Source organism: Crinia signifera, chromosome 3 (genome assembly GCF_055691185.1).
Source record: "Crinia signifera chromosome 3, ASM5569118v1, whole genome shotgun sequence".
NCBI lineage: Eukaryota > Metazoa > Chordata > Amphibia > Anura > Myobatrachidae > Crinia > Crinia signifera.
In genome coordinates, this window is record NC_139219.1 from 68,053,197 (window position 1) to 68,076,969 (window position 23,773).

The 23,773-nt window shown below is 42.8% G+C and overlaps 1 protein-coding gene across 3 annotated transcripts in view; it reads left to right on the forward strand.

The window, feature by feature from the left end:
- Nucleotides 1-29: 29 nt before the first annotated feature.
- Nucleotides 30-23,773, forward strand: part of DZANK1 (double zinc ribbon and ankyrin repeat domains 1) — a 57,185-nt gene continuing 33,441 nt past the window's right edge. For all 3 annotated transcript variants that reach the window (XR_014471590.1, XM_083175945.1, XM_083175946.1), the window contains exons 1-13: nucleotides 30-275; nucleotides 957-1,082; nucleotides 3,018-3,171; nucleotides 3,936-4,053; nucleotides 7,336-7,432; nucleotides 9,034-9,158; nucleotides 9,712-9,797; nucleotides 16,699-16,816; nucleotides 17,677-17,790; nucleotides 18,083-18,175; nucleotides 19,232-19,354; nucleotides 19,515-19,679; nucleotides 21,384-21,603. Coding sequence is in view for 2 of the 3 variants with exons in the window: in XM_083175945.1 (XP_083032071.1) it covers nucleotides 974-1,082; nucleotides 3,018-3,171; nucleotides 3,936-4,053; nucleotides 7,336-7,432; nucleotides 9,034-9,158; nucleotides 9,712-9,797; nucleotides 16,699-16,816; nucleotides 17,677-17,790; nucleotides 18,083-18,175; nucleotides 19,232-19,354; nucleotides 19,515-19,679; nucleotides 21,384-21,603 (1,522 nt within the window). In the remaining variant the exon portion in view is untranslated. The remainder of the gene's footprint in view (nucleotides 276-956; nucleotides 1,083-3,017; nucleotides 3,172-3,935; nucleotides 4,054-7,335; nucleotides 7,433-9,033; nucleotides 9,159-9,711; nucleotides 9,798-16,698; nucleotides 16,817-17,676; nucleotides 17,791-18,082; nucleotides 18,176-19,231; nucleotides 19,355-19,514; nucleotides 19,680-21,383; nucleotides 21,604-23,773) is intronic.

Here is a 23,773-nt window from a genome sequence, read left to right on the forward strand (position 1 = left end):
TTGCGTCACCTGAAGCAGTGCGCTGATGGAGCGCACACATTGGGAGGCAGGGCCCTGGGCGGAGAGATCTCCTCGCATCTTTAGTTGCTAGGCAATGAGGGGTTGCCAATCCTTAGGCTTGTTGCTGGGAGGCTTCTGCTGCTCGTATCACCGGGAAAGCGTCTGTGGTAACGGGGTCTAGGAGGGACCGGAGGTAAATCTGCTGCTGAGCACCATTTCCAGCTGTGTGCAGGACAGGAGGGCGCTGCGACCTTCTGCATCTTCACCATAAGGAGGTGGGTCCGCCTGTGATGAGTGTATCTAACCATAGTACAGAGGTACAGGGATCACAGGTTGTCATAGGTGATCACAGGTTATATTGCATGATGTTTGAGATATTGAAAAGGATGCTTTGGAAATATTTAAATAGTTGTGATAATAGACTTGTCATAGTAATTATTATTATTAACTAGTAAATAATTGAAATGTCTAATCAAATTCAGTGCTAAACTGAAAGTAATAATGTATAATGTTACTGCCTATGTTACATGTTTTATATCTCTTTATGCGTGTTTCACTTTGTATTTTTACTTCCATGCTTCTATAGTTTTACCCGGGACCTGCTGAGCATGCCGGTCATTGGCTATATAGCCAAAGTTGCCATGCATGTTCAGCAGACGGAGGGTCGTTAATGATGCACAGGAGCACACATAGTTAACAATATTAAGTGTACACAGGAGACTTTTATTTAAATAAAGAAATCGCTCAGAACGGCCCTTTTGAGTGATATCTTTTAAATTCTAGTGTGTATGGGGCACAACTGAATTTTTTACTCTTTCAAAAAGTGCCTTAAGTTTCATTTTAACTTTGTGTCTTTTTATTGGAATTCATAATATCTTGAGCAGTGTCCCAAAAACACTAATAATATTGCTTGTTAGAGCCCATCTCTGTATGTAATGCTACATTATTCTCTACAGGTCCTCACATAGAAAGAATGACTGCTGGCTCCATATTTGTACCGCAGATTATTCCACTTCGGGTTCCTCTTCCTGGCAAAGGAAAATATGAAATAGACACAAACACCCCAATTGAAATCAAATCAGGTATGAAAAAAGCATGTGCCTCAAAAGTCCATATCTACAGTCATATGTAGTGAAAAGCACTATTGATATCTCAATAGATGAAACTTTAAAAACTAAGGGTGCATGTAATGTCGCCAGAGTTTGGCGGCACTGTGGGGTACTGTCCTATCTCTAACATTTTTTTTAAAGGTGCAATCACTTACAAGGCATGGTTTTGCCTTGTAAGTTATTGCCACTTTAAAAACATCTGAGTTCGGCAGGCATCCCGCCCTGCCACTGAACTCGGGCGGCATTACATTCTGCACCAAGGGGCCCATTTATCATGTAATATTTGCGGCTAATTCCTGCTCCCCTCGTGTGAGTACCTCTAGCAGCCAGCTAGTCCACGTTCTTTCTCACCAGATATTGACTACCATTGGGCCACCCATCCCGTATCTCTCTTTTGAATTCTAAGGGACCGATTGCCCATATCTTGGCATCGAATTCTAAGTATCTACTGTTCTGAAATCGATGTTGACACATTGCACATTGCCCTGAATTCAGAGTCGCACTTTACCATTAATTGATTTATGAGACATCACACCTCTGTTTTAAAGATCCATGTTACATCATATTTATGATTCATTTCTTATTTGTCTGAACCCCTGATGAAGTCTTTTTCAAGATAAAACGCGTTGGGTTTTGAAACTTCATTCTGAACAGAAAAATTCAGTTGTGAATCATGGAATTTTATTAAAAACATCAGATTTTTATTATTATCAGTTGTAGTTTTTTATTATCAACAGTACACTTCGTTTAAGTCTAAAACTAGAGGTGAAAAACTATTAGGTGGTGGATAACTTGAGCGGTCTCTATACACTCCATTTCTATCCTCATTCTACCTCCCACTAATGGGGGATTTATAGAGTAGCTGCTGTACTTTATAGGGTGCACTAGGGGTCATTCTCTGTTATATATATACTGGGTGGTACTAGCGCTAAACCCTTCTGTTCAAATAAAAGGGGTGAGAAAGGCGTCTTCTAGTGCAGTTAATAGATGGTATGAAGTGGAACCCTTCACCACAGGTTATAACACCCCAACAAATCAAGGAGTACCGTTCTCAGTGGTATCCAACCACTGTGTTATGAGCTCGTCAGATCTAGTATCCCTTGGCTATCAGGAACACTTCTTATGGTCCTTGTTTCTCTCCCAGGTGTTCTCACCGGTAGTACATAGGAAAAGAAATGTATAGGAACACACTAGTGCAATATTGTAAAATTAATTTATTATAACCGCAAATGACATATGGTATCCGTACAATGTTAAAATAAAGATTCCGCGGTACTTGTGTAGTTTCACAGGTGTACGGGTGTAAGTTCGCCACGAAATATGTCCAAAAACTGTCCTTAACTCCATGCCAACATGGACAGTTCATACCTCCACTATCCATGTTGGCATGGAGTTGATTTTAAATAGCGTGGCGAGCGTAGCGAGCCACCGAGCCCGCAGCGTGGGCGAGCTGGCGCCGTGAAACTACACAAGTACCGATTCCGCTTATATGGTGTATGCTTTCACACTTTCACCTTCAGGCTTCTGTTATAAACTTACGCCACTGGCCATACTGCAACTCATATGGTTGTTGTTTGCATGAGGTGTGTCCAATGGTTGCGTCTTTGTATGCAAGCGGTGGATAAGAGATCGCATCGGAATTTAGTTTCCAATTCCTCATGTGCAGCATTTAATACAATAATACCCCTTTTCCACTTGCTAGGCTCCAACCTGGGTAACAGCCATTTCACTGTGGCTTGAAACCCTGACATACCGCAGGCTGGACCCAGATTAGTGGTGGGTCTTCCCTTAGCCTGCATTGGAGATAACATCATCTCTGAGTGCTGGTGAGCCGGCTCTCCATAGAAGTTTAACTGGGTGGAATGATCCAGGTTAGTTCTTTAATAACTGTGCTCCTTATATTTCCAGACTCACCAAATGTGTCCATACACTATACACTTGATGGAAGCAAGCCAGAGCTACATAAGAAAGTTGGTTACTTAGAAAACACCACTTTGAAGTATCGAGGTCCATTAACATTGCCTGATGGTAAAATAACTGTTAAGGCCCTGGCTGTAAGTAGGTAAGTCATTCTTATGTAATTATTAAACTACCACCAAAAATCATACACAAAACCTTCAGGACAACCACATATCGTATCGTATCATATTGTATATCTGTGTGTATTGCCATATTAAAGTATATAATAATCTATACATCTGCTCTTATTTCAATGACCCCCTTCGTCCACATACTCATCTCCATCTATGGCCACCAGCCCCTAGTAGCACATTGATCTAGTCCTCACTACTTACATCTAAGCTGTAGTGTGTATTGAGCTGTGGCATTCATTTTACCTGTACTCTATTTTTGTTATTCATTTACTGTAATGTTAAGCTTTGTCTCCCTGTACTTTTCCTTTGTACAGCGCTGCAAAAAACTTTTGGCGCCTTATAAATAAAATAATAATAGTAATAAAAGTAAGTAGAAATAAAAAAAAAATTATCAGTCTGTGGTGTTGTTAGACCCACATGGCTGACCACAGGAATTAGCTCCCAACTCTGCTCTGCCTGTCAGATTGGGGAACAGAGACAGCTATCGAAGGCAACCTTTACTTATTATCACAGGCCTGTCTCTGATATGTTCTCACAATTTTCCCAAAGATTGGTAAATGTGATCTGCTTACTAAAATAAAGTGAATTACAGGGTTTGGAGCAGTTTTTTTACTCCAACTGATCCAAAATCTCTTTACACATTATTTTAGTTTAATTTAAATGCGTTAAAGTGTGTAAACATTGTTCACTGCTGTATTGGGTATTGATGTCATTATGTATATCCCCTTTATAGAGATGGCAGAGAAAGTGGGATAGTGACAAAGGTGTTTATTGTAGAATACGTTCCTCCAGATGTAGACTCATCAGATGAAGACAATGGTGAGAACTTCATGAAAGAGCTCACTAAACAGGTAACGTATGTTAATAGGCTGAACCACTGTGGCTTTGTTCTGCTTATCCTAGTCTGTTTAATGAAGGTCAAAGCATATTTCTTGTTATCAGTTAAGGTAGACACAATAGGGGAAATGGGGAGTGTGTATGACTGATCACACACACCCAGAGAGTGCCAGACAATTGGATAATTATAAATGTAATAAATTTATTTGAATAAACAACAATAAAATATATCGCATCAAATGCAACATGTAATAAAATGAATGGTATTAAAAAAGGTACATTACACTCCCATGGGATATATAGCAACAGGTGGTAGTCCCAATATTTGGATATCTCCTTTTAGGGGTAAAGTGTACGTCAGATCCAGCTCAATTATCATAGATGTTGAATTTTTTGTGTGAACAACACATCACATGAAAGGTGTAGTAGCTGATAGTTGTGGATATGCTCAGTCTATTAAGCAGACTGCTCTAGCTTATCCGCCGGCTGTCGCCGCCTGTTGACGACCAGCCAGTTTGTGTGTCGGCGGAGAGCGAGCTGTCTGCCTCCGGCAATCAGCTAAGTTGTTGCACGCTGAATTGCCGGGAGGTTGGAGCGGTCCAATGAATGCTGCAGGTAACTCACCCAGGACTTGTGCCGATGTCCGGCTAGCATGTTCAGTGCTGGCGGCGCTGGGGAGACCTTGGTTTTGCAGGTAATCAGCTGGAAAAGCAAAGACGTTTTCAGGAGCTTGAATCGATAATGCTGGAGCTGCAATCACCGTGGGAGTGCACCTTATCTCTGTAGCTTGGTAAGCCAGCACTGAATAGGTTACAGACTGTTCCCCTTAATTATACATTATACATGCTACCTTATACTGCACAGAACTATAATACATTTTGCACTGTGCATTACTATTACACTCTGTAATGGTTAGCCAAAACTCTGTGGCGGCTGACCACACCTCTAAACATGGGCCCTTACCACTGAATTCCCGCGTTGGGCCCTTCATGCCCCAGTCCGACACTGGATGGGAATTATTGTTACAGCACATTGCTGTGTCGCATGGCGTGTACTAGCTTAGTATTTACTAATGTGCAGGCTTACAAAAGTCGTGATGTTTTCAATTACATCCAATCAGGCTTTAATCGGTCAAATTGCAGTGCATAATGGCTCTCTGAATCTTTGGAAAAATATCATGTTTAAGAGTTATTGATAGTTTGTAACAATTGTTTCTCCTGGAATGAATTTATAAAGTTATAGTTGGTAACCTATTATAATTGCTGTTTATAATTTGCAGCTGCTTATAGATTCACAGAAAATGAACCGGCATTTATCGGAGATTATGCTTCGGGTGTCTCAGGCACTTGAATCGTAATCCCTGATTATCAGCACTCTGAGCCACGATAACATATGGGATCAGGAACTTATCCTGGATCCCATGTGTTATCATGCAATAGCAGGTCCTATAATTGGACTGTCCAATATTGACCATCGTTCATGCTGAATTTATCTAAAAAATAATCTTAATAAAAGGATATCATGTCAGTGCAGGAAACTTCTCTGGGTACCTCTGAGCCACAGCATTTGTAAAGGATTACAGGCAAATCGATTTCTAATGCTGCACACACGGTAATGGTGTATCCGCATGGGACAATATCCATTCGATATCACCGACCGCCAGAACCCAGTGGGGTGCCGGCATCAGCTGGCAGGGAGGGAGGGACGGCGCTGCAGAACAGGGTCCAAGCTGCACTGAGCAGCATAGTATTTGTTCCAAGCCAGTAGAAATAGATTGTGCGTTATAGTCTATTTCTACATTCGATGACATGGGTCCGTGTATCGGGATCCACTCGAAATCCAATGCTGTATAACATGGTGTGGTTTGCACTGTGCTATGCGATTTTAACTATAGAGTTAAAATCGATACTGCAAATTGCACAGTATGGACACCATAACATTTTTTTAATTATGTGGCTGTTTTCGACTGATCGGAATGACCAATCATTTAAAAACATCCCATGTGTGAGCATGTTCACGATCCAGTCCAGGTACCTGCCAGTTGTTCATCTAGCTCACTGATCCCTTCAGCAGTCAGAGAGATTAATGGCCTGTCGTTCACAATTTACTCATCGTTCCAAGTGTACAGGGCCGGCGCTACCCGCTCAGCAGAGCCTGCAAAGCAGGGAGGCACCTGGCTGGAGAGGCGCTTTCCCTGCTCGGCATCCCTGCTACTGTATATAACTGTTGCTGCTGCTGCACCTGCCAGACAGAGGCGCTTGCAGCTGTATGGATGATAGGATGGGCATAAAACAAGGCACCGGGTCTACTCTTGGAGTGAGACTCCTCCCTCGGTTATAGCACAGTAGGCGGGCTAGGCTGCAGTGTGAACACAGCGCCACTGCCCCACCTGACCCATGTGAGGTTACAGCTCTGCCCCATTACACTGTGCAAAGCTTCAAGTTTCAGCTGCGGCCGACCACACTATGTCCCTTCGCAGCTGGCATAAAGCCCCAAGATTCCATTCCCCACAGCTGCAGTGATCCTGTCCCCACCTATACAAGGCAGCATCGCGACTACCGTGGACAGAGACTGGCAGCGCCAGAGCCAGCATCCCAAGCACTTCTCTGAGTGCTGTGCAGCAGTTCATGTCACTAGGTGGGGGAGGTCACTGTCACTCTGTCACCCCCATTTGTTCTGTCACCCCCCTGCCCCTCTTTGTTCAGTGACACCCCCGACTGTAACTCTATTACACCCCCTCTATGATCAGGCACTGTTTTCTGTCACCCCCCTTCTGTATTCTATCAGCCCCCCCCCCTGTGATCTGTCCCTTGTTTGCGGTCACACTGTCACCCCCTGCCCCTCTGTGTTCTACACTTGGTCACCCTCCATCTGTGTTATGTAACCCCTCTCCCTGTGATCTGTCAGATCACCCCCCCCCCCCCCCTGTGTTCTGTCACTATTTCACCTCCTCTGTTTTGATACCGTGTGACACCCTCCTGTTTTCTGTCACCCCCTCCCATTCTGTGTTCTGTCAGACCGGCCCTGCATGTGTAGGCATGATAATTGATGTGTTATATTATTTTCAGTCATTAAACAACCCATCTAATCCTCTAATCGTTTACGTAGTTGCTCTGTGTGTGTGTGTGTGTGTGTGTGTGTGTGTGTGTGCGCACATGATATTGTTTGGCCTGGAGTATTCTGGATTTCAAGGGAAATTGTATAGAAGATAGGACTGGTCAGAAAATCTATCTGTGTGTGAGCACCAAGGTTTTTAGACCATAATAAAAAGCAGTAAATATTATCTGAACCTTTAGGACACTGACAATGTCTCATCTCCTGCCAAGACGAAGAAGAAAGATGGTGTTTTACAGAGAAGTTTTGCTTGGGATGATACTGCACAAAGCTATAAAGGTAACTATTTATAATAATAACTAGAGAAACATTTTAAATCCAGAAAATGTTAAGCAACTGTACACTAATGATACAATGAGCCGTGGTAACACACTCAACAAATTCTGAAATGTTCTCTACATCTGAATGTGAATATGTGTTCTCACCGAATTTAGGGATGCTGAATTTATTGTACAAATCTGAATTTCTCTATCATCACATTTATTACATACACTCAAATAACAAAACCAATAATAGCTAAAAATGATAAAAGTAAGATAAGTGAACATTTAAATTAATCTCTAAAGAAGTTAGTTATCCTCATGGTATTCATTTATATAATACGAATAAAACTACAGGAACTCTTAAATACTGCAAAAATGAGACTTCAGGAATGTAACAATCCAAATGAACTGTAATGTAATTGTTAATAGTTTTGGTTTAGGGAAATAGGATGTTGGCACTTTCCATTTGTACTATTGGTCTCTCTGAAAAGGAAGTAGCAGTATTCCCCATAATTACAGAGCCCCAACTCCTTGGTTGTTATGCACCATTATCAGAATATTTGGGTAGAAATGCTCCACCGGTTCATCACTTACACTAACCAGGTTGTCAGGGAAATAGTCTAGATAGGGTGCTGTATGACTGCCCTACAGTCGGGATCTGACGGTCAGTATACCAACTGTTCAATTGCCCGACAGTCCGGGGCTATTCTCTCTCATCGGCTTCTATGACCTCCATAGAGCGAGAATAGAACCTGTGGCGAGAGCAGCAAGCAACCGTACCTATGGAGTGGCGAGGGCTGCGATGGAGGGCATCATTAAGACTCGTTGGAGTGCGCATTTATGCCGATATTGAGCAGACATACTAATGGTGCCCATACACTTGTGCGATGGTATGCAATGTGATATCGTGCTGTGATTTCCCTTGAAGCTCCCTGTGGCATAACTCGCATCTCAAGCATTGTTTGCATTCGATGTGCATACAATCATGTAATAAATCACATGCCCCTTGTGACCTGAAATCGGGGTGATGGAATTAGGGCTGGGCTATTCGGGGGTATATAAACTGGCAGATCGCACCTCGCATTGCGATAAATGGCATGTGTTTAAAAGCCACATGTGATGCAATAATGATTATGTGCAGCACATAATATGTTGAGATCTGTGAGATTCGACCAACGTTCCCACGCATCGCAGCGATTTATCGAATTCACATGATTGTACCTGAGATCTCACAAGTGTATGGGCACCATAGGTGATTTTTAAGCAAAATCACTCAAAAGTGGGGGGAATGAGCGATATAGTAAACATTTTGTATGAGGCTTTGTCATCAAGGCAGCGAGTTTCAAGGGTAGGGTTTATTGTGGCATTTTCAACAGAAATGGACATGTCCGGTCAGTAACTATTGTTGGCTGGTGGAAATACTAATAAATCATCAATTCTAATATCCGTACAACAGTGTTTTCTGTAAATATATATATATATATATATATATAGATGTGTGTGTGTGTGTGTGTGTGTATATGTATGTATATATATGTCTATATAAAATACCACATTGGTAGTAATAGCACATTGTGTTCCGGAATACTATTTGTGCTATTGCATTTCCCTTTTCAGGACATGAACTTGATGGGAGAACCAGCCACAGGTCATTGACTGGACCAAGATTTATGAGTAGTCGCCTAGGGAAGCCAATCCATGGAGAGGAACCAATGTCTGTGCCTCAGACCCAGAGATCTCAGGTACACTGCAGACCAGTACTGTGCAGTGAATTCTGGACATTTCCCAGTGACTCACACACTTTTCAGGAGTATTCCATAAATCACAATTAAATATTGCTCTGGTGTGGGGGCATCTGCTCTCAAAGGCAGCAGTCCCCTCTATCACCCAATACTGCTATAGAGAAGCAGTGATACTTACCGGAGAGGACCCAGCTGTGCATGCGTGACCAGTGACCAGAGGCACAGACAAAGGTCACTGAGTGCGGAAGTGGCGGAGGGATCCTCTTCACAGCCCTAGCGCTCCTGTCTATAGGAAAGAGCGCAGTTCTTGGAACTGTTGGTTCTTGCAAGCAAATGCCCAAACAGTGACTTCTTTTGAATTTCTTAAGTACTAAGTAGCCCCTTCGAGCCCCTACTAATACATGAGTCTGTTACATAAAACCTGTGGAAACTAGCATTTGTGTATTTGGAGTGGGCCCATTACTGATGATGAATAGGCCCCTAAATATATTTGTTTTATATGAAGGGAGGAACTCCTGCCATTTATTTCTGTCAATTGTTTTCTTTCTTGTAGCTGAATGATACAGCAGACCCGATTCTTAGGAAGAGTCTGACAAGTACTCAGAGCATGAGAATCCAGAGGGAAACTGACTTCCTGAAGTAAGTGCAGACAGCACTGTGATGTGTCTATATTTGTATTATTCAGTCTGGGTAATTAGGCCACTCAGACAAGATGTACAGTAAAGGGGATTATTTGGAGGTGGATGCATATGCGTTGTTTTGTGACATAAACCGTTCAAGAAGAGTACTACTTACTACAATGTCTATGTATGCCTGATGGAAAGAAATGGAAAGCCTGGTACTTGTGTACTAGCATGGCGCCCACGATATTTGGTCGCACTACATATAATCGCATCGTATGGCATGCCATACACCCGATGCACTGCGATGCGATTTAAAATAGTATAAGCCCCCTAGGCAATGTTTAATTGTATAAGCACCCTAATGGGGGCTTACAATGTTAAATGCACCCCCTTGCCACCCCCACTATGAACGTGAACCCAAAGCGTGGCGAGCGCAGCGAGCCAGCGAGGGGCGGCGGTACGCGTCCTACGACCTTTTCATACCCCCACTATCCACGTTGGCGTGGAGTTGATTTTATATAGTGTGGCGAGCCACCGAGCCCAAAGCGTGGTGAGCCACCGAGCCCGAGCGCAGCGAGCCCCGCGAGGTGACGCGTATTACTTTACATGTATTCCGCGTCCCCTCGCGGGGCTCGCTGCGCTAGCCACGCTTCGTGCTCGGTGGCTCGCTGTACTCGCCACACTATATAAGATCAACTTCATGCCAACGTGTATAGTGGGGGTATGAAAAGGTCGTAGGACGCGTACCACCGCCGCTCGCCACGCTTCGGGTTCACGTTCATAGTGGGGGTGGCGTGGGGGTGCATTTAACATTGTAAGCCCCCATTAGGGTGCTTATACAATTTTAAAGAGCATACCATTGTATATGCGATAGAATGGCATACAATGCCATACAATTCGATGGTATACAATTTAAAATTGTATAACATCGGCTGCCATCGCATCGCATCGCATACCATCTCATGCCTTATGGTCTGCGATGCGATGGGCGCAGTGCTAGTACACAAGTACCGAAACCCCTATTTGTATGCAGTCTAATGATAGTGTTAATACATTATTATGGGCTGGAACCCTTTCACGTATGAATTATGATATCCTAATGTAAGATATTTCCTTTAATTAGTCTTGTAAAAACGTAAGAAAAGTTTATACAGGTTGAACACCGATTATCTGGGGTCATTGGTTCCAGCACTGAGCCGGATTACAGATTTTGGAGACGGATTATTGATGGTACTATCTGAAAGAAGGGAGCCTCTCGCAGCATGACCCCCGCAGCATGATTTGTGCTCCTCTGCCACCCCCTGCACCCCCCTGTCTATCTATGCTAGGAGATATTGGCTAATAGCCAATTTTGACTAAGCGATTTTGGCTGGGTGCACTGAAGATTTTGACTGAGCAATTTTGTCTAACTAATGATATTTTTGATCTTTGCCTGCAAAGTCTCTGCTAGGTGATACTGGCTTAAGCTGTGTACACAGTCCCGGCAATTTCAGCTGAGTGTGTATCAAGATGTAGATAAGCCGTAGATAAGCTGTCAGAGAGATGACCAACTGAATCCTGCCAGCCCCATGATTTGTGGCCAAACACAGTATAGCAAGAATATTCTTGCCTGCACTGTCTATTTGGCTGGGTGACAGCGACCCTGTGGGGCCACGCATTGCTATTGCCCGCTTTGTATACTCTGGGCGATTCAGGCAAACCTACTAAGCGATTTTGACAAATTAGTCAAAATCGCTTAGAAGAATTACCCCGTGTGTACACCCCTTTTGTGTCGTCATCTAAGGAGAAAAACTGGGAGATTTTGGCTAACCTTCTAGGAGATTTTGACTAGTTAAAATCTCCTGCTAAAATATCACTGTGTGTACACCCTTAAAGGTGTAACAATTTGTGGTAAAAATCGTCCAATTGTTGGCCGATCAGCCGAAAAAACTCACTGTAGTGTGTGGGCACCCTGAAGGTAAAGGAAACATTTTCCCATTGTTTTCCCTAGATATGTAGAGCAAGTCCGCACTTTCGATCTGATATAAATCAGTTACAATAAGACCACAATGAAAAGGACCACCCTGTTGTTTGCTTTTAATACAGCTTTGTTTGATGTTATCTGTGTGAAAACAATAGACTGATTAGTATCGAATCAATACCTGTTGTGAGCAAATGGTTCTCCAAGTTCTTTACCTTAGCAGCACTATAGAACAATATTGGAGTCACCACACGGTGGCTGTATAGATTTGAGCAGAAGTTGGGTAGTGTATACATTTAATGCTGGCCATACGCTGCAATTTCTGTAACTATATTTGGCAACTGGCTGCAGTGTTTATAGCCCATAAACAACTTCCAAGGTGGAGAACAAAAGATCTGGCCGCTACAACTAGTAAATGGCAGATGCGTAGCTAGGGTGGCGCCGGTGGAGCGTGTGCTCCAGGCGCAAAGTTTTCCAGGGCGCCCCCCTGCTGTGTCCTGTGCGCCATCGCGTGTATGTGCCAGGGAGAGCTTGCAGTAAGTAATTGCTGCTCACCACCGCGGGCATACCTAACATTCCATTCCATTAATTGCCTACTTCACTGCCCGGCTTGTCTGTCAGGTCGGCGGTGCAGACAGACATTCAGCACACCAGTCTCCACTGCCCGAACAGCCCCCGGTGACGCCGCAACCTGGCGGGGCTGGGGAGATGTAGGGAGTGTGAGGTGACTGGTAGAAGATCATCACCGTACTAACAGCCAGCAAACGGAGCTTACACAGCCGCGACGGCACCTGGTGACGTCCTCACCAGGCACGGCCGGGGAGTTGCCGGGTTGTGAGCTGAAACCCCGGAGGCCACCCACTGACAGCGCTTACAGAAGCCGGGAAGCGCCAGAGAAAACCACAGACTGAGCCAGGCATCCAGCCCCGACGAGGGACCGACTCCATGGCAGTGGATGCAAATTCCTAAAGGTAAACCAGGGGTGTGCACTGCAGGGAATAAGGATGCCAGCTCCCTGCAACACATCCCCTGGTGTATCACAGCACAGCCCGGTGTTACCCTGTCATAAGGGGAGACTCATTGCCTCCATCAGCCCCACCGGTGCCCCATTTCTTAAACCTTTTATACATGCTTTGTGATTATTTTAGTTACCTTGTATTTTGTGGCATTTATTTACTTTTGTACTATTTGCAATATTATTTCAATAAATCACAAAAGTGATTATAGCACTTCAATTTCTCTATATATCATTATTGGATACAGCACCACCTGGTGGCGAGTACATAGATATATTTACACACAGTTGTGACACTGATAGGAATCTTATACAAACTAGGGTGGCAGCGCTCACTCTCATACATTTCAGCACTATTAAAAAGGATTGGGAGACATCCTTCGGGTTAAGCAGCAGCCATTTTAGGTCCACATTTGTAGGTAAGTGCAGTATAACTTTCTATTCCTATTCACTGCCGCGGCCACCCGCCTGCATGTCTGTTTCATACCTCTGACTTCGGCTGGCCAACAGAATACAATGAAAGGGAACCCCTCCTCCTTTAGGTAACAGCAGGCTGTTGGCTGCACAGTGAGGAGTTCACTTTAGCCATTACACTGCAATGTGTGGGGGGAGAGTGAGGGGGCGCCGTGACATGGGCCTGCTCCGGGTGCGCTGGCTGCACCCTACACCACTGGTAAATGGATGTCATCCAATTCGGCCACTTTCATGTGTGACCAAGTTTGTCAGTCTGTGCTTGGGTTAAGTGCCAGGATCTTGTTTGTTTTGTTCACATATGTTGGTTTTTATATCCAACCTTAGTACTAGTCAACGGTCAAACTGAACTATTAGTCTGGGAGCTGTTTGTCCTTATAATGGGAAATATCCAACTGCAGGGTCTCCTTTAGTGGCTTATTTATAATGAATGCAATATGAGAGGTGCACATGAGACCCTGAGTCTTAGCAGGGCCCACCCCGCACATGCTACACCCATTTTAATTGAATACTTACCCTCCAGAGTTTCGTGGCACAGGCCGCAGCGCTGTTGAAATATCCGGAAAAATGTCCGCCATGCCATTTTTCAAAAGATCTGTGCATGCTCAGTAGGGTCTGAGCACTCTAGTGTTCGGACTCCTACAGTGTGGCACTGGTGCCAGCAGAGAGGAGGGGGCCTGGAGCTGACTAGTGTTGTGGTGGCTGTAGGACTTGTAAAGGTGGATGTGAGTCGAGAGTTCATACTGATGATAAAATATCTTCATGTTCACAAAATAAATTCTATAACCAGACCTAGAACAAACCAGATTGAGCTAATTATTACTGTTAAAGAGAAACCAGAGTTTGTAGAGTGGAGTGGTCTAGAGTTGAGTGGAGTCTAAGCTTCTTTACCACCTCTGTATGTCCATATGTAATAGACATATCGACAAACGATCTGTTAGATCCCTGTTAATTAGGGGTGTGAATAATTAGGTTCACCATAATTAGATCGACAGTCAAAACGTCAACTCCATATGGTCAAAATGGAAAAGGTAGACATCTTAAAAGGTCAAAATGGGAATGGTTGACACAGAAAATATTGGTACAATTTGGGGGTTTTCCTGCAACCATTTACCATATTAAATGATATAAGACCCCAATTAGTGTACCTTTTTGCTCGTCATGCTCCAGGCAAGGTGTCTTACTCCTCTACAGCTGTGATTGGCACAGGTTACAGTTTCCCAACCATTGCCCACAGTGATGTCCAATGATGACATTTTTTTTAAAGTATGTCCACCATTTGAACCTGTCTACTTTATACATGTTGACATATTGACCATGTTGACCCTTTGTACTGGTCGACCGAATGCATGTTGAGCATATGCGGTTGGCATCGTCTGGAACCCATTAGAAGTAAGTAAAAATCAAACTATGATCTTATTTCAAAATGTCTGGGTAGCTGGGGAGAGGGCGTCTGATTAAAGGACAGGGTTAGCAGAGAGCTGACAGAACAGCCGTATTCCTCTACTGCAATAGTGGTGCCCAGCAGGGACAGGAGAATGGATCATAGTTATGTAATGACTTCATAAACCTGCTGTGTTCCCTGTTCATAGATGCAAGGTTCCTAGATCCTCTGTAATTTCCTCTATACTTTTCTGTCTGTACCTCAAATGTTCCAAACAGCATTATTTATGTTTGCACTGATCTTTCATTATATTAATTATTATTTACATTAGGGAAGATTTCAGTATTGTTTCTTTTAACAAATGCCATCATTGTCTCAATATATTAGCATCAGCATTATCAGGGATAAATGAAAATAAAATATAATTAGGTGCAATGTATCAGTATTCTGAGCAGAATATCTCTATGACATTATTATTATTATTATTATTATTATTATTACAGCAAGTTACGTTATATAATATGTAAACAATTTAGAATTCCCTTCTTTTTTTATGGGATGAAAGCTAGTTAAATTGAAGTCCTTTCACAGTTTAACACACTGTATACTGATGTTGGTTGCATTTTAGAAATGTACCTGTAGATGGCAGTATAATACAAAAATATAGATTGTATGTATCACTATTTGATATGGTTGTGAAGTTAATGACTATTATCCATACTTTCCTACCTGACCCTCTCCATGAGGAGAAAATGCTCTGTTCCTGGACTTTCCTGGTAATGTATGATTGCCATCACCTGTGGTGAAACACCTTTCTTATCAATTACCTTGCTCACCACAGGTGATGGCAATCCTACATTACCAGGGAAGTCCGGGAACAGAGCATTTTCTCCCGCATGGAGAGCGTCATGTAGGCAAGTATGCAATTATCTTGAATCCATCCTATGGTGCGTTGTATCCATAGGCGTGCGCAGCACATATTATTAGGGGGTGCTCTGTCAAAGCGGTGTGCCTAGCACCACCTATTGGGCATGTCTAACACCGCCATTGGGTCTGTCTAACACCGCCAATCAGGCGTGCACTCACTACAATATAAAACATCTCTCAGCCACACCATTATATCCTGCCTATTTCAGTTTTAATATTCTAAATACTCTGTGTAACAGTACATGCAAATAAAGTCATAATCATATCTGGATGACACAGATATGTAGTGATATGACAATGGTGTAATACAATTAATAATGCAAAACACACATAATTGATTGATGGGCACTTCTTTTAATGTAATACAGGTCTAAAAAGCAAAAGTCTTTGGTAAAAGGTATTGCTGGTATTACTAGCAGCAATAAGTGTGGGAGTGGGGGCACAGCATTAGGGGGTGCCTGTGCACCCTTACCACTCAATGTGCACACGCCTATGGTTGTATCTGGCCCTGTTTTTGTGTGTCCATATCTCATCATCTCTCTCTCTGTCCCCCTCTTTCTCCCTGTATCTCATTTCTGTCCTGTAATTTGTTTCACCCTCACTCCTCATCTCTGTTCCTCTGCCCCTGAAATCCTCATTTATCTCTTATCTCTCTCCCTCTCACTCCCCCCCCTTTCATTTATATCTGTCCGTCTCCCTCTATGTTCGTTTTTCCAACATCCTTGTGACATTGTCCTTAATAGCAGCCTCTCTGATTTCTATCCCCAGCACCTTCCCCTCTGCCAGTCTCTCGTATCTCTGTTCCCAATCCCCCCTACCCTGGGGCAATGTAAATGCAAATGTTTACTGCTGTTAGCAACTGCAGCCAACTACAGCAATAAATACATTACATTGCATGATATATGAATTTGCCAATGCAGTGCGGAACAGCATTATGCAGAGTAGTAAACCAAAATGGAACCTTTATCATTATGTCTCTACAACTTCGCTCTCCATCAAAATGGTCTGTCCAGCCACACATTCCGATTCACGACCAATTGCCCTATACAGAAGCCTTTCCCTTTCTATATATTCCCTGTAATCTTTATTTGACAGTTTTCCGTCTTATGAGGGAATGTGTAACAGGTAAACTCACTCCTGACTTTACTGTTATGTTTTAGGTGTGCTCACTGCTTAGCCTCTCGCCCATCTGACCCGTTTGCCCGATTCTGCCAAGAATGTGGTTCTCCTGTGCCACCTGTGCCTGGACGTCGCCTACCACCACCAGAGGGCGCTCAGGTTGATATTGAAATGGTTACATTCTAATTGTTGTTGTATTACAGTAATCTTGTACCATATATTTATTAGATCTTCTATGAGTTGACATCAAGGGGGAAATTTACTAAAGGAAATTTGTAAAAAAAAAATAGGTGTATTTGTATCCAGAAATACACTTATTTTCGACATTTACTATCCCAAAAATACAGCAATTCGTAGTTGTATTGATGTGCTATCAATACGAATACGAATTGACGTATTTTCGGGATAGTAAATGTCAAAAATAAGTGTATTTCTGGATACAAATACACCTCATTTTTACAAATTTCCTTTAGTAAATTTCCCGCCATATTTCCCAAAATTGTATAAATAAAGAATGACAATACTTATTATATAACTGATGCAAAGTGATAATTGTACTTAAACTTCCTTTTGTTTATAATGGCAAACATAAGAATCATTCAAATTAATTTAATGCTTAAGTGAAATTAAATATATGTTTAAGACTGTCTGCCCTAATATAAGGAACCTGTCTTGCAGGCATTCCACACTGCTAAACGTTGGGCAAGCCGACTCAGTTTTATTATGATGGTTGTAAATGTGACCATTATCGTGGATTACATACAGCAGAGCAGGCGTTGTGTGACCTTGTGAAATATTCTTGTCTCATGCCTCAGTGATGTCACTGGTTCATAATAAATTCCTCATAAATATGGTTCTCCTTCCCAACATAATGACTGCCTTGGTTATGAATTCAGGATCCTCTTGAGAAAATAAAATAAATTCATCTACAGTACAATGTGTAAATATAATAATTCTAGCTACACCACTGTTATGCTATGTTTATATTTTGGCATCAATGACGTCTTATATCCTTGCAGATGGGGATGTGTGTGGAGTGCCGGACTATGGTCCCTATGAATACGCCATCTTGTATTGTGTGTGAGGCACCACTGTTCCCACAGATGCAGCCACAGGCTACTATACACCTTAAGGTCAGCTTTGATGATGTTTTATTTTTTATTCCAATCGATAACACTGTATAAGGAAAATGAGTCTCCAATGTACTGAAGGTGAATTGTATACATCCATATCTGATTTTTCTGTCTTTTCATTGATAATTAGCAGTTGCGGCTGTGATAACTGGAAAACAAAGTAATACTCGACACTACATATGGAAGTTCCCAATACCAGTTGTCTTTATTTGAAACTGTTCTGAATAGCAATGCAGTTTGTGCTATTACATCACCTGTGGTCACTGATATCAGTATTTGTATTTATTTAAAGGATAAAACACTCTGCCGTTTCTGTGGAACTGGAAATCCCATAAATCTAAAGCATTGTGTGACCTGTGAGGCCAAGCTGCCAGAGACACAGACGGTATATCCTGTTCTATGAGCTTATGTTATTGTATATATGTCTGGGAAACCAGATACGGAGATGTCTGTATGGAAGCCGGTAATGTGACCTGCCCCGGTTCAGTTCATAGTCACCATTATTACTTAGAAGCAGGGACAAGGTACTGGTGGGAGAATGGAAGAACGGAGTGTACAAACCAAGGGATGTATGTATAAGGGAAGACTTGTTATGGGATGAGATTATGGGACAGATGCACTTAGCTTCAAAAGTGATAAAATGGAGAGTTATAAACAACCAACCAATCAGCTCCTGCCTGACATTTTGCAAACACAGTCTGTGATATGGCAGGTAGGAGCTGATTGGCTGGCTGTTTATCACTCTCCATTTGATCACTTTTGAAGCTTAGTGCATGTGGCCTTATGTCTGGGGAATAGCTATTTGTTATGATGTTATGATTCCTGCTAGCTTTGATTCTGTGATCGGTGGTATGGGTCATTGGGTCGACCAAATTAAGGTAACACTACATTGGGTCAATCACTGAAGGTCGACAGGCCTTAGGTCGACCCATGAAAAAGGTCGACATGGCTAAGGTCAAAGGGTCGACACAAGCATTAGGTCAACATTGGAAAGGTTGACAGTCAAAAGGTCGACATTAGTTTTTCACGTTCTTTTTGTCCCGAATGTCAACGCAGTCAACATGGACACTGAAAAAGTGCACTGCGACCCCCCGCAAGGCTTGCTGCTTTGGGCTCAGTGCCTCGCTACACTCGGCACATGGTTATATTCTCCCTCCACACCCCAGCGGATGGTAGGGCATGAAAAATCGGCTTGAAAAAACCCACGTCAACCTTTTGACTGTCGACCTAATGCTTGTTTTGACCTTTTGACCCTGTCAACTTAGCCATGTTGACCTTTTCCGTGTGTCGAACTTCAGTGGTCGACCCAATGTATGTCGACCTAACAACCATATACCCTATTTCCTGCCTAATTGTAATTCCTGCTAGCTTTGTGATTCTGTGATCGACTATATAGACTTCAGCAATGACTATACTGTACCTGCATGTTTCCTTCTGGCAGCCAATATACAGTGGAGATTCTGCACCGCCAATACCTAACCAGATGGGCAAAATGCAGTCCTGTTCCAAATGTGGGCGAGTAAACCTGGCAGATGCTCGGTTCTGTGATTGGTGTGGGGCAAAGGTAACATCATCCTAATGATATTCAGTAAACGCCTGCAGTAATTATACTGCTGCACATACAGTAGTCGTGTTTGCCTTTAAAAGTCTAAACTTTGGTATATTGACTGCAAGTGATTGACGCATACATGTGAATGACACATAATGCACATTATGTTTTGTAGCCTGGTCCCTCTGTGAGTTACCTGACCTGCTCCAAGTGCAGTGCAAGCAACCACCCATATGCCCACTTCTGTGTGTCCTGCGGGGTCTACCTGGAGCCTCCTGGACGACCTTACTCCCAGCCCAGCAGAATGATGAGGACTGCAGACCGTCTGACATTATCTGGGGTAAGACCACTGACTCAATATCATCTTCTCTTTCACAATGATCACCAATATGGTTACAATGGAGAGGCAGACATTTATTCAGCTGAACCACTAGTCATGAGAATGCAGCCAGTTATAGCATTAGGAACTAGTGACATCACGAGGTTACAGAATGACAGTCAATGCAAATAAGGGATTAAATACGACAGAAAGTATAATTGATGTTTATTTTGTGGTAGTTAATTATACAGTGAAATGTTTATCTAAAACAAATTGCAGCCCTTTAGCAACATTAGATGGGTCCCGAGTCTTGTGATCATTGTTTTGATTACAATGATCTGCCGCCTACAGACGCCCCCCCCCCCTTCCCTGCTGTTGATAAACTTGCCAACAGCGGCTTTTTTCGCAAGAGGGGACTCCTTCCCTTTGCAAATCAAGTGTGCACCAGGCACATGCGCTGTAATTCGGTAATTGTCAGGGTTGCGAATTCGGGCTGCAATATGGTCTGTACGTAATGGCAGTGTGATAATATGCAATTTTGTAAATAGACACCTCTTGCCGGCTTCTCTGATCGGCTGCTGCATCTGGAAACGCAGCATCCAATCATCTGCATGAAAATCAGACATCTGAGTAACCTTCAGGTTACTCAGGATGCACAATGATTTCATGCTGCTGAGGAAATTAAAGATGCATCTGAGGATGCAGCCAGTGGATTTGGCACACATCAAAAAGGTGCAGACACAATCCCTATGTTCTGGAAAACTGACCGTCGCTGCTCCTTTCTTGCCCCCAAATGGGTGCAGCATGTCAATCACGCAGTAGCTTAGGCGGCACTGCGACCAGCGCACGGATTTGCACATGTGCAGATCAGAATACAACAGAAATGTACATAAACCATTGGGTTTGTTTACGTTTATGAATCTGGCCCTTATCATCTTAGGATGCGAATCATTTAGCCGTTGTACTTTACTACTGGTTAATTGATTCTCAAGGAAAATTCAGTTAGTCCCTGAAGTCAGCCTGAAGTCTGCACTTAATGGATTTCTTTTCGGACCCAAAAATATCCTGCTTCCAGACGAACCCGGTTCGTAAATCCCGTGTCTTCAACCCTAGAATTTAACAGGGTCGAGGACGTGGGATTTACGACCTTTATGACCCTTTCACACAGAAGTAATACTTGTGTTATTCATCAAATTACCGGGTTGACATTTTTAACCCAGTAATTTGCTGTTCATTGCAAGAGGGGGGTCAGGTTGCTCCCAGGAAAATAACCCGGCACTCTAAATACCGGGTAATTGCTGGGTGCAGTTTTAGGATTATCATTAATACACACATATTAATACATTACATAACATCCAAATCTGAAATGTTCACACTTGATTTAATTCATCAGAGCCTAATTTTTCAGTTGCCAAAATTTGACCAGAAAGATGCATTTTTGTTCTAGTGCGAATTCTTGTTACAAGTCAGGGAAGGGTGAGGAGTTGGGCCAGTCACCATTACGCACTCTATATATCACCATCCTGATGCCCTGGGTGACTGGTCTCTCTAGTTATGGTTTTCATTTATTTTGCTTATATTTATGTGTATTGACAAACTGAGAATAAAGAGCATTAAATCAGACCATGTAATGTTCTGGATATATGAACAAGTACTAATTGATGAAGAAAACAAGGGAAGAGGAATTGAACATGTTCCAAAATCTTTTAAAATCTTTTCTCATAGGATATAGATGGCCGTGCTTCTTGGCAGCCTCTGTCAGTGTCATTGCCAGATCCAAGGCTGTATACAGAGAAAATGGACCAAGGAACCCAGACAATCGGCTTATTTTACCCATCCAGCAAACTAATGGAGAAGAAGGAGCTGGAATTGTTGTCCGTGAAGGAGAAGAAGGAGAAGATGAGTGATCGCAAACCCCTTGTCACAGCGATCAGTCCAGGCCGAGGTGAGACATGCCATTATCTGTATTGCATACATATATAATTACAGGGCTGGGAAGTCCCAATCATGACATACTCTTATTAGGAACTGATTGTTATTTCCTATACTGCAGAGCGATGTAGGAAACAGCTAGAAGAAAGGATTCCTTGGTGTACATGTATTAAAACTTCTAAAAATGAAAAGTGGTGGTATTGTCCATATCAACCAATCAGATTCTACCTATCATTTCTCTATTAGAAACATAGAAACATAGAATTTGACGGCAGATAAGAACCACTTGGCCCATCTAGTCTGCCCCTTTTTTTTAAACATGTTACCTCAAACCATATTTGATCCTTATTTTTTTGTAAGGATATCAATATGCTTATCCCAAGCATGTTTAAATTGTACTACTGTATTTGCGTCTACCACCTATGTTGGGAGGCTATTCCACTTATCTACTACTCTTTTTGTGAAAAAATTCTTCCTCGCATTTCCCCTGAATCTTCCTCCCTCTAGTTTCAGTGCATGTCCTCATGTTCTGTTGCTCCTCTTCCTGTGAAGAATGTCTCCCACCTGTACCTTGTTAAAGCCCTTGATATATTTGAAAGTTTCTATCATGTCCCCCCTTTCCCTTCTCTGCTCTAAAGTATACATATTAAGATCTTTTAGTCTTTCCTGGTACGTTTTGTGATGTAGGCCATGCACCATTTTAGTTGCTCTTCTTTGTACAGTCTCTAATGTATTTATATCCTTCTGGAGATTTGGCCTCCAGAACTGAACACAATACTCTAGGTGAGGTCGTACCAATGACCTATACAGTGGCATTGGGGCAGATGTATTAACCAGCGTTAAGTGCAAAAATGCACTTAACGCTGGTTAACTGGGGGGATTACGATTTTGCTAATGTATTACTAGCGCACCTAACGTGCGCTAGTGACAGCCCGCCGAGTTACGCTCGGCGGGGCTGTCCCTGCAATCCCCCCCAGGGATTAACGGCCGGGGCGATGTATTAACAGCCTTCAAGGCGTTAATTCGCCCCGGACGCTTCGCCAGCTCAGGGCTAGCGTTGTCCTATCCCCCACTATGGGGACAACGCTAGCCCTGCGTCTGGCTTGGGCTGCGCTGGAGATCTCGCGGTTTTTGCGAGATCTCGCGCATGCCCAGTGCGGCCGTCCGGGGGACAGGAGATAGCGCATCAGTATTAACTGATGCGCTATCTCCAGAAAGGGACATCGCCGAAGGGGGGAGTTAACGGGGGGGAGTTATCTTGTCGATGTCCCTTCCTGCTTCGCCTCGCTATTGAGGCGAAGCAGGAAGTATCATAGCGGCGCGATAAGCGCTGCTATGATACATCTGCCCCCTTATTACTTCTTTCTTTCTACTGCTGATACCTCTCCCTATGCAACCAAGCATCTGACTTGCCTTCTTCATTGCTTTGTTACATTGCCTACCTGCTTTTAAGTCCCCTGAAATAGTGACACCTAGATCCCTCTCTTCCTCAGTAGTTTCCATTATAGTGCCATTTATACTATATTGAGTCTTTGGATTTCTGAGACCCAAGTGCATGATTTTGCATTTTTTGGCATTAAACTGTAGTTGCCATTCTCTTGACCATTTCTCTAATCTGCCTAGATCCTCAATCATTTGTTTTACCCCTCCTGGTGTGTCTACCCTGTTGCATACCTTTGTGTCATCTGCAAAAAGGCACATTTTACCCTTAATTCCATTTGCAATATCACCAATATAGATATTAAAAAGCACCAGTCCAAGTACAGATCCCTGGGGTACTCCACTTGTAACCTTTCCCTCCTTTGACTGTACTCCGTTTACTACAACTCTCTGTTTTCTGTCCTGCAACCACGCTCTTATCCATTCAACTATCTTAGAATCCAATCCCAAGCTTTCAAGTTTATTTAACAGTCTGCGATGTGGGACAGTGTCAAAAGCTTTACTAAAGTCTAGATAAGCTACTAGAAAATCAGACAAAATCTGACTTTCCATGTTTAGAAGCTTTAGCAGACATTGGATCAGGATGGTAGGTTGACAGTGTTTAGTTCACAGTTAATAGGTCAACACACCATATGGTCAAAATGTTGACACAAGCAAAAGGTTGACATGATTATGGTCGACACAAAAAATAAAAAAACTTTTTTTGTGATTTATTAAAATTTTTTCTTACCATTGGGTATGGT